The sequence below is a fragment of the Oryzias latipes genome, chromosome 22, assembly GCF_053564925.1.
Source record: "Oryzias latipes strain Hd-rR chromosome 22, Olatipes_Hd-rR_3.1".
Lineage (NCBI taxonomy): Eukaryota > Metazoa > Chordata > Actinopteri > Beloniformes > Adrianichthyidae > Oryzias > Oryzias latipes.
The window spans coordinates 28,561,581-28,575,218 of NC_136258.1; the positions used below are offsets into that span (position 1 = coordinate 28,561,581).

General features: G+C 48.3%; 2 protein-coding genes across 7 annotated transcripts in view; both read right to left on the reverse strand.

Moving 5' to 3' along the window:
• The window catches only part of mipol1 (mirror-image polydactyly 1), a 31,077-nt gene extending 27,356 nt beyond the window's left edge, over positions 1-3,721 (reverse strand). For 2 of the 5 annotated variants that reach the window (XR_013653271.1, XM_078941158.1), the window contains exons 1-3: positions 3,599-3,682; positions 2,521-2,621; positions 1,480-1,536 (exon numbers count right to left, since the gene is read on the reverse strand). Coding sequence is in view for 2 of the 5 variants with exons in the window: in XM_078941158.1 (XP_078797284.1) it covers positions 1,480-1,517 (38 nt within the window). In the remaining 3 variants the exon portion in view is untranslated. Of the gene's footprint in view, positions 1-1,479; positions 1,537-2,520; positions 2,622-3,549; positions 3,569-3,598 lie in introns of those variants that run through there. The other 3 variants (XM_078941159.1, XM_078941160.1, XM_020699801.3) reach the window with 3 other exon arrangements.
• A 1,189-nt stretch (positions 3,722-4,910) lies between these two features.
• traf3 (TNF receptor-associated factor 3) lies at positions 4,911-12,785 on the reverse strand. Of its 2 annotated transcripts, XR_013653267.1 has the most exons (15): positions 12,473-12,774; positions 10,021-10,177; positions 9,451-9,616; positions 9,313-9,364; positions 9,133-9,237; positions 8,888-9,052; positions 7,781-7,861; positions 7,634-7,708; positions 7,456-7,548; positions 7,240-7,380; positions 6,728-6,902; positions 6,416-6,641; positions 6,298-6,347; positions 6,018-6,209; positions 4,911-5,943 (listed from the first exon to the last, which is right to left on the reverse strand). XR_013653267.1 is itself a non-coding variant. In XM_004084394.5 (14 exons), the coding sequence occupies exons 2-14, from the start codon at positions 10,172-10,174 to the stop codon at positions 5,908-5,910; spliced, it is 1,779 nt and encodes a 592-aa protein (XP_004084442.1). In that variant the 5' UTR covers positions 10,175-10,177; positions 12,473-12,785; the 3' UTR covers positions 4,911-5,907. The 2 variants fall into 2 exon arrangements, 1 of the variants encoding a protein (XP_004084442.1); XM_004084394.5 differs by having other exon boundaries at positions 6,298-6,641; positions 12,473-12,785.
• Between the last annotated feature and the right edge of the window lie 853 nt (positions 12,786-13,638).

The following is a 13,638-nucleotide window of genomic DNA, read 5'->3' on the forward strand; positions in this document are numbered from 1 at the left end:
AGCCCCGTGACCCCGAAAGGAACAAAAACGGAAAAAGATGAATGAAATTATGAATTCTCAAAGAGAAACATGAAAAATTAAATTACTTTAAGAAAAAAATCTCATCACAGATTCATGGATCAACATGTCATATCGTAAAGGCTAAGCTGAATCACAGACACGCACTCGCCCCGCCTCTTTTACCGTCACCAAACTCATCATCAGAACCTGGTTCTGTTCTTACTGGACTTGCAGCTGCAGCTCACAGAACCTCCTCTTGGCTCTTTGCAGAGCTTCATGGACATCTACAGATCTGCTCCTGTGGCTCAAACCGCTGGACGACATCACCCCACCTGCGGCTTCGCCATGCACCCACGTCACCGTGGCAACCAGCACACCGCTCCACCTGACGGGGCAGCCGAGCCCTGATTGGCTGCGGGTCGCAGACTCGAGTGTCAGCGGCGTAAATATTGATGAGTTCAAGGGATCAGGTGATGCAACAAGAGTCATGTGACTCAGGTGATGCCTCATCTTTGCTTTACTGCATCAACCTTGATCCTAAACAAAGACGCAGCAAAGGCAGTCTGATTGATCGGTGACATTTATTGATTAGCGAGGCGTCAGCCCTTAAAATTGTTGCAACTCAATGTCCTGCAGCAGTTTGTCCAGCAGGGCGACGTCCACGCGATGTTTCATCACAAACTGGCCATTCAGGTGGAACACAGGTATGTCCCAGCGGTACCTGTCCCACCACAACCGGTTCTCTGGAAGAGTGATGTCCACCTGCTGCAGAACAAACTGGGGAGAGAGGAGTAGGAGGAGGAGTTATGGAGCACAAACTACCACCTGAGCAACCCCCTCCTCCTCCACACCAACAGGGGAAAACATGCAAAAACGTATTTGAGGGAGAAGGGTGACTGTTTAGAGTCTGCTGTAAAACTGGAACATGCTTTGCCACTAACACACCTGGGGACAGGTGAGACTTGATGGACCTGTTTACGGAAAAGAATCTCCTGTTCTGGTCCAAATCTGTCACTAAACAGTGACAGATTTGGACCAAAGCCTGGTTTGGTGAAGTCAGAATACCTTCAGATGGAGGTCAGGGACTAGTAAAGAACTGGAAAAGCTGCCAGAGTCCAGGGGGAGGGGACACAGGTGGACATGGAGGCACAGGTGCGCATAGAGGCACAGGCGTGCATAGAGGCACAGGTGCACAAAGAGGCACAGGTGCGGATGGAGGCACAGGTGCACATAGAGGCACAGGTACGGATAGAAGCACAGGTGTGCATGGAGGCACCTGTTTAAACTTTACTTAGGATTGAAAACTTAAAGATGAAGGGCATGTGACCTCAGATCTGACAGGACACAGGCTGATTAAACTGGTTACAGCAGTATTTAGAATTTCCCGGTCCTTCGGCACTGAACCTTTTTGGGTCTTTATTGACAGAACTTGCTGTTCCGGTAGCATAAGGCCAGCCCGATCAAGAGTGTTGGGCTCACCCTGTGATTGAACTGCTCCAGCACTTCTTTAGCTTCATCACACAGAGAGCAAGGGTCCTACAGAGACAGCACAACAACACCTTTATCCACCAGAACCAGAACCATCACTGCCACATAAATCACAGCATGCCCATAACAACCGAGCAGAAGACAGATGTGGAACAGGCAAGCAAGCAGGTGAGCAGATGGGAGAACGGGAAAGCAGACAGAAGAACGGGAAAGCAGACGGAAGAACGGGAAAGCAGACGGAAGAACGGGAAAGCAGGCGGAAGAACGGGAAAGCAGACGGAAGAACAGGACAGCAGAAGGGAGAACGGGAAAGCAGACGGAAGAACGGGAAAGCAGACGGAAGAACGGGAAAGCAGACGGAAGAACGGGAAAGCAGACGGAAGAACGGGAAAGCAGACGGAAGAACGGGAAAGCAGACGGAAGAATGGGAAAGCAGACGGAAGAACGGGAAAGCAGACGGAAGAACGGGAAAGCAGACGGAAGAACGGGAAAGCAGGCGGAAGAACGGGAAAGCAGACGGAAGAACAGGACAGCAGAAGGGAGAACGGGAAAGCAGACGGAAGAACGGGAAAGCAGACGGAAGAACGGGAAAGCAGACGGAAGAACGGGAAAGCAGACGGAAGAACGGGAAAGCAGACGGAAGAACGGGAAAGCAAGCGGGAGAACGGGAAAGCAGGCGGAAGAACGGGAAAGCAGACGGAAGAACGGGAAAGCAGACGGAAGAACGGGAAAGCAGGCGGAAGAAAGGGAAAGCAGGCGGGAGAACGGGAAAGCAAGCGGGAGAACGGGAAAGCAGGCGGAAGAACGGGAAAGCAGACGGAAGAACGGGAAAGCAGGCGGAAGAACGGGAAAGCAGACGGAAGAACGGGAAAGCAGGCGGGAGAACGGGAAAGCAGGCGGGAGAACGGGAAAGTAAACGGGAAAAAGCGAGAGCCGACGGGAGAACATGGAGCAGACAGAATGTAGGAGCAGCTGCAGATGGGAGAGCAGACAGAAGGTAAGCAGGAGGAACCAGAAGAAGTAGTTGGTTACCTTGGTGAAGAGAGTCAGAGTAGGTAAAGTTTTGGTGGAAAACACTCTGAAGAGCTGCAGAGCAGAAGACCGACAGAGCGTCCCGCAGACAAACATTTGATCTGAGAAAACAAACAAAGAGGAAGTTGATCAGCAGCTGCTAATCACACTAAAGAGGCGGAGCTTCTGAGTTGAACATGAACTGTGCTGAATCAATTTCCAGAGACACGAGCAGAAATGAAGAAGATGACACAACCAGAACCGAGCCAAACACAGAACCTGACACAGCAAGCAGAGCTAAACAGAGCCAGTTTAATCCATGTGCAGGTGACCAAAAATGCACCTGGACGTCCACATGGTCTAACATAAGATGGGCCTCAATGGAACAAAAAAGCTCAGGATAATTTTCCAGTTTAGGCATAGAAACCATAGAACCATCTGCAGAACCCCTAAGGTTCTGGACCATGAGCTGCACACGAAACTTAACAGACGGAGATTGTACGAGGTCCATTTACTGCAGAGACATCATTTTAACTGAACATGAAGTCCAACATCCAAGTCTCCTTAGTAAGAAAGAAGAAAAAAAAATAAGGATTTCAACCTTTGTTGTATATTTAAAGTTATAGCTTAAGGTTTTAGCTTTAAGGGTTATTTATATATTATTGTTATTTCAAGTCGTAAAAATTATAAGGAAAAAAACACATAATTGTATTTTATTTGACCAGGATTTATCATCCACCAGCGTGTCCTAAAAGTTGCTTTAAGTCTCCAGCTTGTTCAGAATGCTAACCAACAAAATTTAAGAAGCTAGCCAACACTGTGGCTCCACTTCCGGTTTGAAAAGCATTCTCATGAAAAACACGAAGGTTTCCCGAGAAAAACTGGATTAAAAAAATGTTACTGGAAAAATATGGATGTCCTTATTATGACTGCGCCCCTGTCGGTGACAACTAACAATCACAGCCCCGAACGAACCGAATCACCGTTTAAACCATCCGAACGAACCGCCGGTCCGTGACTGCGTTTAACCCGTCTCACTCCAAACTGTACCTTCTACTGTGGCACTTCAGAACAGTTATCGGTTCGGCTGTGAACTTACAGAGTCCCGGTTCACCTCTTGGTTCTGACTTCTTTTTCAAGGTTTGTTTTAGAAGTTTGGCTTTTCTTCTTCTTTGTTTTTTTCTTCTTTGTGGCTTTGGCGCCCCCTACTGACGCGGAGTGTGACGTCAAGAGGTCATTATGTTTTTTGCTTCTGTTCTAATCATAAATCCCACAATAAGCGTCATCATCCGAGAAAAAAGAAAGAATTTAAGATTTATAGCGGTTAAAGGAAAACATGTTAACTAAAGCATAAAACAATAGTAGACCAAATTTAAACTAAAATACTGGTATATAGATAATTAGCCTAAAAACATGTGAATAATTGCATTAGATATGTCAAAGCTTAATTTCAAAATTTTAATTTGATAAAAGAGAGTACCTGAAAAACCAATGACTTATCTGATCAATTTGTAGGAATTTTACTTTAACAGTTTGTTCATAACTGGGATGAATCACGATACAGTATTTTTTTGTTGATCCTGTGAAGTGTTTTGTCATTATTGTTAGAGTTAAACCCTTCCATTTTACCTGGCATAGTTAAAACTCTTAAAATCAAAAAGGTAACTAATATTCCACTAGAGAGAAGTAGTTCAATTTTCTTATTTATCTATTTCAGATCAATCAGATGTGGCGGATTAATTAATCGTCCTCAAATTATAAATATTTTCAAATATTTCAAATATAAATAAGTAAACATAAACCAGACAAATCCTACTAAAAGTTGTGAAGTTTTTGTTTTCTGGGTCTGTCTGATGAAGGTCCTAATGCTTCATCATTTCCTCCTTTGTGATGGTTTTCCTGAGAGTCTTCTCCGGGAAGTTGGGGATTAAATGAGGACATTTAAACTTTTATGCCTAGACTAGACTTCTTTTTTTTTTTTTTTTTTTTAGAAATGTTTAAATGCACCACAGATTACTGGCATCGTCATCCTTTTCCGCCACATCAATCCGTCTATTTCCTGTTCCTGGTTAGGTTAGCAGGTTGTTCTTAGAGAAGTCCTTCAAGACAGTTTTAAACCAACACTTCGCAATTTTTCATGTGATGAAAGTAAAACTTCTCAGTTGCAGCTCCTATTGAACAGTTACTGTGACTTTTATCTAAAATTAGCAGAAAATTGTTAATTTTTTATCCTGTTCTAATCTCCCAGGCAGGATTATAGCTCACATTTATGCCAAGAATCCAACAAAAAAAGGAGTTTTAGTGATACATCTTCAAAAAAATGAAAATAAGAGTTTGAAAACCTTCTGTTTTGTTTCCACTGCAGACTCAGACATCAGAAACTGTGGATCATCGGTGAGGAGACCGGACAGTGGTTTTTCATTTCTTCTTTATTAATGTTGGAGTAAATTACTGTTGGGTTTGTTAAAAACAGTTTGAAATGTCATGAATTAAATAAGTGGTACATTATGGCATCATAACCAGCTGTGTTTTGACCTCACACCCGATCGGCAGTGAGACACATCAGACACCAGCGCTTAAACCTTCCTCAGATCTGCTCCGGTCTTCAGCCGGACCTCCGGAAGCTGACCTGCAGACGCGGCTTTGCTGGTTTACAAACGCAGACGACATTTCTGCGGCTGAGCGTGAAGCAAAGAAAAAAACAAAAAAAGACGTTTGATCGGAACTTCAGAGGAAGATCAGCGTCTGCTTCCTGTCTTCATGTTTTCCTAGTCAGTGAACGTTCAAATTGTGCAAACCGACACCGAAATTTTTTTGACAAAGATGGGGGGGCGGGCTCCTTCAGGTTCTGGTACCTGTGGATCAAGTCTCCTTTCATTCTTTGGATTAGGCGGGGTTCTTTGAAGAGGTCCATTAATGCTGCCCCGCGCAGCGATTCAGAGCCACTGTAGCCCATCAGACACATTCCTGTAGCACCACCTGCTGGTTCTGAGCCTCTACTGCAACCAAACAGAACTAACCAGCACCACCAACACGTCCTGCACCTCAGCACTTTCTCTACAGAACCCAGTAGGACCGCTCTGACCCGGTCTCTTCTGCACTCCCAGGCTGTGACAGCCGTGTGTTTCCCAGCATGCCTCAGGAAGGTAATGATCAGAAAGTAGAAGTTGATGCACAGCATCAGTACAGACCGTCCTCACTGAGGCGGCCATGTTTGCTCGGAGCAGCGTCGCCATAGCAACGCTCACACAGTCTCTTGTGCACACAAACACGCGGCTCTTCAGTCCACCAAAGGCTCAAAGGTGGGCGTGTCCCGCTCTGATAGGGCACATCAGTCACGGTTCCCATCATCCTCGGCTCTGCGGACGACCGCTGCCGAACTGATCTCAGACCAGCCAAACGTGGCGTTCACGGCTCGGGCAGGTCAGACGTGTCCACGGTCACCTGCCAATTAGAGAAGGCGTTTTGTTAAGTATTCACAGAATCATGGGGGCACCTTAAGCAGCGCGGCGGCGTACCTTTATGAATATGGTGTCGTCTTTGATGTAGGTGCCAGACTCCAGGACACTTTGGGATACGAAGAGCGGGCAGCCGGAGGCGATGTTCATCTCCGCCACGGGCCGCCTGAAGCTGCTGCTGCTGGGGTCTGGCTTAAAGGCGTCACCAAGGTGTTTCCTGGAGGGACCCTGGTCCATCAGCATCAGCGTCACCTGACAGACACACAGGCCACACCCATCAAGCACAGCCTAACCACGGTGCACAGACGCACGTCATCGTGAGGCAGGCATGCGGCCAAACCTTCTGCTTGAAGGGCCAGGGCAGCAGGGCATCATACTCTCCCCTCATCACTACGAAGAACAGCGACAGGTGAGTCCCCTTGCCCATCCCGTCCCCGTTCAGGTAAACCCTGGCGCACATTTTGTAGCCAAAGTAGCCGGTGTAGAAGGGCTGCGAGTACAGCGACAGCGTCTTCCCCGCCACCGCGTCCTGTTTCCGCCTCTTGTAGTCGCGGATCTTCCAGATCAGAGTCCCGTTGTAGCTCGCCGTCTCCAGCACCTGGAACCGCAGGTCCATATCCGCCAACCGGATCTCATGGACGCTCAGCATGTCGTCGTGGCGATTTAGCTGCGTCTCCAGGGAGGCTGCGGAGAGAACAGCATGAATCCACCATCTGCCCGGCTTCTACTCCCGCTGCAGAGGACCGCAGAACTCCCGATCCGGTACTGACCCAGAGTGTGAGCAGACCCGCTGCCGCCGCGTCCTCCCTGCTCCAGAGCGCTGAGCCGGGTTCGAACGGTGTCCAGCGTTCCTCGCAGGCTCTCCATCTCATCTCGGAGCTGGCGCAGAGATCGCAGCTCCAACTCCAGCTCCAGCAGCTTCTCCGTATGAGAACTCATCAGTTTCTATGGAAACGTGGTACACGAAAAACGGGACTCGTGAGGAGAACCGTCTGAGCTCCACCTTCAATCATCGAATCATTGAAACAGACTCTTCTCCAGAATAAGTGTGTTTATCCTGAGGATTCAAACGTTCCTGCTGCAGATGGCCGCTCCGCCATCTTCAGATTTGTGGCACAAGCTGTTCTTCTCTTCTCTCTCTTCTCTTCATGAAGGTTTCTCTTCTGATCCGTCTTAATGCTGCTTCTTTCACTGACAACGCCCATGATCTCCTTAAAACCAGCGTTTTCCCTCTCAGGTATTACTACATATGCCTTGTGGGAGGGGCTTCCTGATGACTAACCTGCATGGCAGCCAGCTTCTGCTCCATTTGCCGGTTTTTCTCTCGGAGGTCATCCGTCTGGCTCTCCAGGTCCGACAGGCGGGTGCTGAGAGCCGGGAGAACCTTGTACCTCTCCATTAGCTCGCCTTTAACCTCCTCCACCTTCAAACACAGACGGTGCTCAGACGAAAGCATCTGCAGCTCCTAAAGCAGCCAAGGATGTGTCACCATGGTTACCTTGGTCTCTAGAAGCCCCGTTCTGGTGGCCATCATTTTCAGGTGCTCGGCCGCAAAGCTCGACTCGTGCTGTCTCATGTCCAGGTTCAGACCCTAATGATCAGAACACTCCCCACCATCAGAACCACCAGAACATGACAAAAAAAATCCAGCTGGATGGAGGAAGAGGAGGAGTCACCTTGAAGGAGCAGCCGTATCGGTGAAATTGGCAGCTGACCTGGGCTTTGGGGCAGTCGTGCTGGTGGCTGGAGAGCTGCAACAGAGAAGGAGTCATCAGTCGTGTCTGACATGCACGTGTGGGAGGAGAGCGGACCGGTACCGGTACCTCACTCCGGGGCAACGAGGAGGAGGTGCAGTGGTTCGGACAGGACACCGGAAATGCTGGACACACCGTCTCTTTATGTTTCTGAAAGTTACAAAAACAGGTTATCCAGCAGTCCCACCCATGTCACCATGGAGATCTGATAGGGGCGGGGCTCTAACTGTCAAGAAACACACAGGTTCAAGCACCAACATATGTTTTGGAAATAGGCAAAAAAAACACAGAGGTTCTGCCAACAGTCGGAAAACATCAAAGACTGCTCCGGAAACAGTCAGAACAAATGGAGAGGTTCTAAGCAACAGTCGGAAAACATCAAAGCGTGTTCCGGAAACAGTCAGAACAAAGGGAGAGGTTCTACCAACCATCGGAAAACATCAAAGAGAGTTCTGGAAACAGTCAAAACAAAGGGAGAGGTTCTACCAACAGTCGGAAAAGATCAAAGAGTGTACTGGAAACAGTCAGAACAAATGGATAGGTTCAACCAACAGTCAGACGAGAACAAAGAGTGTTATGGAAACAGTCAGAACAAATGGAGAGGTTCTATTAAGAGACGGAAAACCTCAAACAGTGCTCTGGAAACAGTCAGAACAAACACAGAGGTTCTAACCAACAGTCGGAAAACATCAAAGAGTGTCCTGGAAACGGGAAGAACAATCAGAGGTTCTAACCAACCGCCGGAAAACATTAAAAATTGTTCTGGAAACAGTCCGAACAAACACAGAAGTTCTAACCAACAGTTGGAAAAGATCAAAGAGGGTCCTGGAAACAGGAAGAACAATCAGAGGTTTTAAACAACAGTCGGAAAACATCAAAGAGTGTTCTGGAAACAGTCAGAACAAATGGAGAGGTTCTAACCAACAGTCGGAAAACATCAAAGAGTGTTCTGGAAACAGTTAGAACAAATGGAGATGTTCTAACCAACAGTTGGAAAACATCAAAGAGTGTTCTGGAAACAGTCACAACAAACCCATAGGTTCTACCAACAGTCGGAAAACATCAAAGAGTGCTCAGGAAGAACAAACACAGCAGTTCCAACAACAGTCCGAATAGATCTACAAGTGTTCTGGTAAAGGTCTGAGTAGATTTGTTCAGGTCAGACGAGGGTCTTACCTGCAGCTCAGTCAGAGGCATCTTGTTCTTGCAAAATTCGCAGGTGCTCTCTCTGTATTTGCACTTCCAGGCCAAGTGCTCTGGGATCTCCTTCCTCATCATTCTCTCCTTACATTTACCCAGCGGACAGGGAACCTCAAAGAACGGACACACGTTCACGTGGTCCTGCGGACACAGGTGACACAGGTGAGTCGGGGACCCACAGGTGGGAGGGGTCGCTGATGGATGGAGGTGCATGAGCTCACTGGGATCTGCTGCAGACTCATCTGCTCCTGGCAGCCGTTGGCCTCGCTGCGGCAGTAGACCTTCAGAGCCATGATCTCCCGATGGCAGCAAACGTCTCGAAAGATCTGAAACGGAAGCCTCACAGACGTCAGTGAGTGGGCGGAGTTTACAGACCACACACCTGCTGGCTTCCTGCCCACCTTGTCTTTAAACAGAGGCTCCATGTCTGCCGGACACACCGGGTTCGGACAGCTGCACGAGGAGAGACAAGAGGAGGTCAGGGGGTGTGTTCATGCAGGACCGACAGCTCACCTGCGACAAAAGGGGGAGGGTCTCACCTGAGAATGTCATTAATGCAGCTGTAACAGAAGCGGTGTCCACATTCAGTCTGCCGGGGCTGACACAGGACCAGCCTGCAGGCCTCGCAGCAGTATTTGGCTTCCGGAGCTTCTACGAAGTGATCCCTGAACCCTCCACGCACCGGCAGGAAGCCCGCAGGAGCGCCTGAGCGGACAGAGCAGACCCACACTTCAGGGGGGCGGGGACAAATGGCAGGAACGTCCTGAGCTGTGTTTCTGAAGGTGACCACAAAATCCTCGTGTTTTGTTTTTTTATTTCAAAAGGTTGAAATCCTGTTTTCCGTCTGGTTCTCCGACTAAAAACGTTCAGGTTCTGAGATCAAACCCAGAAAGACGGAGAACCAGATGGTCCAGGGCAACCAGCCGATTTGGGAAGACGTCCCTGCTTTGTGTTTAGAGTGGCTTTGGTTCCTTTGATAGAACATGGACCAGTTCTACCCAGAACTTCCTGGAACCTGTTGCTGTAAACAGGGGGGGTGGGGTTGGAATAAGGGGGGGGGGAGTCGCGTAACGAGTCGTCTGACGGAGGGGATCAAACTCACGCTTTACCTTGCTGAGTGGGCGGCTCGCACGGCGGCCGTGGATTGGAGGAGCGGTGAGGGGGGGCGGGGACGGCAGCAGAGAGGGGCAGGGCGAGAGACGGCGCCGCCTGCTGGAGGGGAATCTGCACCTCCCTCCCATCAGCACTCCTCCCCGCTGACATGACCTGAGGAGGCAGAACGAGTGGACCCGTCACAGGTCATGTGACAGGAAGAAGACAAGCGGCCGGACTGTGTCCACCCAGAGACGCACAACCACTCACAACCCGCAGAATCACATTAACCTGTAGACACACAACCCACAGACACACATTAACCTATAGACACAACCGCCAACGCACAACATTCTTTAGACACACAACAACTACAAAAAAACTGCCAGATGACACACATTTACCCACACACACCAACACCAGTAAACACACATCAAACCAACAGACACACAATAATCTACAAACCCACAACCCATTGCAGAGACCCATTAATCTACAAAAGACAACCAGCAGACACACAACCATCTCTAGACGCACAACCGCCAGCAGACGCACAATAATCTTAGATCACACAATGATCTACAGACACAAAACCAACAGGAGACACACTTTTACCCAAACACCACCAGTAAACACACAGCAACCAGCAAAGAGACAATCTACAAACGACATCCAGCAGACACACAATAACCTAAGATCGGACAACTGCCAGCAGACACGCAATGATCTATAGATGCACAACTATACGTAGACACACTAATCTAGGGTTGCATGACTGTCAGCAGAAACACAATAATCTACAAAAGTACAACCATTAGCAGCCGCAAAATATTCTACAGTTGCACAATCATCCACAAACACACATCCGTCAGCTGACAAACAATAATCTACAGACACACAACTGCCCACAAACACACAACCGCTAGCAGGACAACCAACCAGCTAACACACAATAATGTACAGTCGCACAACCGCCAGCAGACACAAACCACCAGCTGATGCAAACCTACTTGCTATCGCACAAACACCTGCAAATGCACAAGCAGCCGTGATGTCAAACCACACACAGCTGCACACCTCACAGCTTCCAGTCAGAACCAGAACTTCCTCACAGGAAGGAAGCAGAACTTCTCTCTGAGCTCAAACCTGGACTCAGTGTTGAAGCATCAGAACCGGGCCGCTGGGCTCCAAAGGAAAAGCTGGAACCAGAACCTTCTCCTGATGGACTGAGGATCCCGCTAGAATCCATGAGAGGACAGAGCAGGACACACAGACGCACACTGACACACACAGACGCACACAAGGCAGCATGACTTCCTACAAAAGTGTAGCTGTGGGGATGTTCGGGGCTTTTCCACTCACTGGATTACCCAGACACACACACCAAAACACACAAACACACACAGACCCACACTCCTTATCGTGTGACAGCCTTCAAAATAAAAGCATCCTGGTTCTTCAGGGGATTCCAGCAGCTTCCACTTTCTCTTTCACATCCAGCCATCATCAAAACAGAACCTCAGAACCGGCAGAACCGGTTTGTGGGAAGCAGAGAACCCACCAGCAGTCTGTGGGACGGAGGGGCGAGCGAGCAGAACCTTTGGGCCGGGGCAGAGAGCGGGTGTTGACTCAGCTCCACCTCACACACTGAAAGAGTCTGAGGGGGTTTCCTGAATCGGGTCAGCTGATCGTCTGACAGACTCACAGTTCTGAGGGGTACCTGAACGCACCACTCCCACTGACGCCAATCTGGGAACAGAACCACCTGACCATCAGCCATGATGTCATCCTGTCAGCTGATGACCCAACACAGGTGGGATTCACCTGCAGGTCCAAACCAGCAGCAGGTCCACAAACCCACAAGGAGAATGAAGGCCCACACCTCACCAACCATCAGAACCTCTGAGGTGGGTCACGACCCTGAACACAAGCTGAGTCCTCCCTCCGTCGGTCCGATTCTGGTTCTGCCAGCTCGGCTGGGAGCTCAGCTTCCTTTCGTCCTCACAGGAGGTTCCGGTCTGAGTACCAGGAGACTGGTACCATCCTCCCCACAGTCCTCAGTTCTTGTTGATGCAGGTATCTTCGGAACCAAGGCTCCCTCTGAGGATTCTGGGTAACCGAGTTTAGACCACCTCCTCCAAACCAAGACATGCAGAGTCCAGATGCTCTGCCAGCGGAACCAACAGAACCCAGGAGAACCAGGAGGGATGATGACAGCACGTGCCTGGCTTCCAGTCCTGATGCCTTCACGTCCCGCCAGCTCCTCCGGAGATCCCATCATCTCTACTACATTGATCTATTGATCCGATTGATCGGACGGCGGGTGCTTGCTAGCCGGTTGTTAGCTTGTATCCTCACAAATACACACACACATTCACACACACAACTGAAGCAGCGGGTTGTGTTGTCGGGCCCGAACCCCCGATGATGTTGTGTGTCCGAGCGTGTGCGCGTCAGCAGGGCACTCACATGAATCTCGTCCGCAAGGCCGCGGCTCTAGGGCTCGCCGGACTCCGAGCGGATTCAAACCGTCGCCGCGCGCCTGACGCCACCGTGGAGACTCCGAGCCTCGGCAGGGCACCTCATGGTCCGGGTCCGGTTCAGGATTGTGCGGGCTGAGCTTGCCGAGCCGCTGTGTGAGGCAGATGTCAGCGGGAGCGCGAGCGGAGGTCCAGCGGCGGAGTGGACGGATCGCGCTGGAAACCCCCTCCACTGCTTCCGCTCAGGAAATCCCCCAGCCGCGGGCCGCGCGGCCGCCAGGGGGCGCCGCTGAGCCCCACAGCCAAACGCATGCAACAGGGCTGTTCTGATTTGAATCCACTCATTTGAACTTTATTTTTTTTTGATTAAAAAAAAATATATCAGACACATTTTGTCTCAATATTTATTTTTGAAGAAAAAAAGGAGAACATTTGATCTAGAAAAAGAAAGACTTTAAAAACACAAAAACATTTTCAAACCTTAAATTCTGCTCAAACCTTACAGTTTCTGCTTTTGATGCTCCATAAACTAAAATAACTTAAAAATGTTTAAATAATGAAGGCTTTTTATTGGTTTGCATAGTATGCTCATTATATTTGGCTGCTTTTAAATCAGTTCAATTTCAGTTTTTTTCCATTAAATTGGTGAAAAATCATGAAAAAAAATAGATTTAAGCACATTTATTTAATTTGAAATGATAAAAACATAAACAGAAGAATAATGATGATTTACAAAATTCAAAGTTGGAAAAGGGATTTGGGCAAATAACTTCTGGAGTTGGAGGAGCCTATTTTTTCATTTTACCCACACATATGTATACAAACAGTAAAAAAGTATGTGTAATAGATATGTATATAGCAGATTTACAAAAAATAAACACAGAAAACAATCATGTTCAAAAGATTTTAGAAAAAAGTGCAAATGAGTAAATCTTGTTGGTGCATTTATATCTATGTTATCCTTAATAATTAAAATTTGTAATGTATTGCCAGTTTTTAATGTCTTCCTAGCAGTTTTCCCATTTCTTAACTCCTCTTGTGGAGACACTGGTTCTCATATTTGATCCTCTGTATCTCTTAAATCTTTAAACACAATTTGATTTTAATTTGAATTATTCTGAAAGTAACCGGGTCTCCAAATGTAATTAATTTTAT

Coding starts and splice junctions, on each gene's coding strand:
- traf3 (XM_004084394.5), bottom strand. CDS start 10,174: ATGTCAGCGGGGAGGAGTGCTGATGGGAGGGAGGTGCAGATTCCCCTC. Junction 9,365..9,450: donor TGCATTAATGACATTCTCAG/GTGAGACCCTCC, acceptor CTCCTCGTGCAG/CTGTCCGAACCCGGTGTGTC. Junction 6,642..6,727: donor CGGGTCTGCTCACACTCTGG/GTCAGTACCGGA, acceptor TTCTCTCCGCAG/CCTCCCTGGAGACGCAGCTA.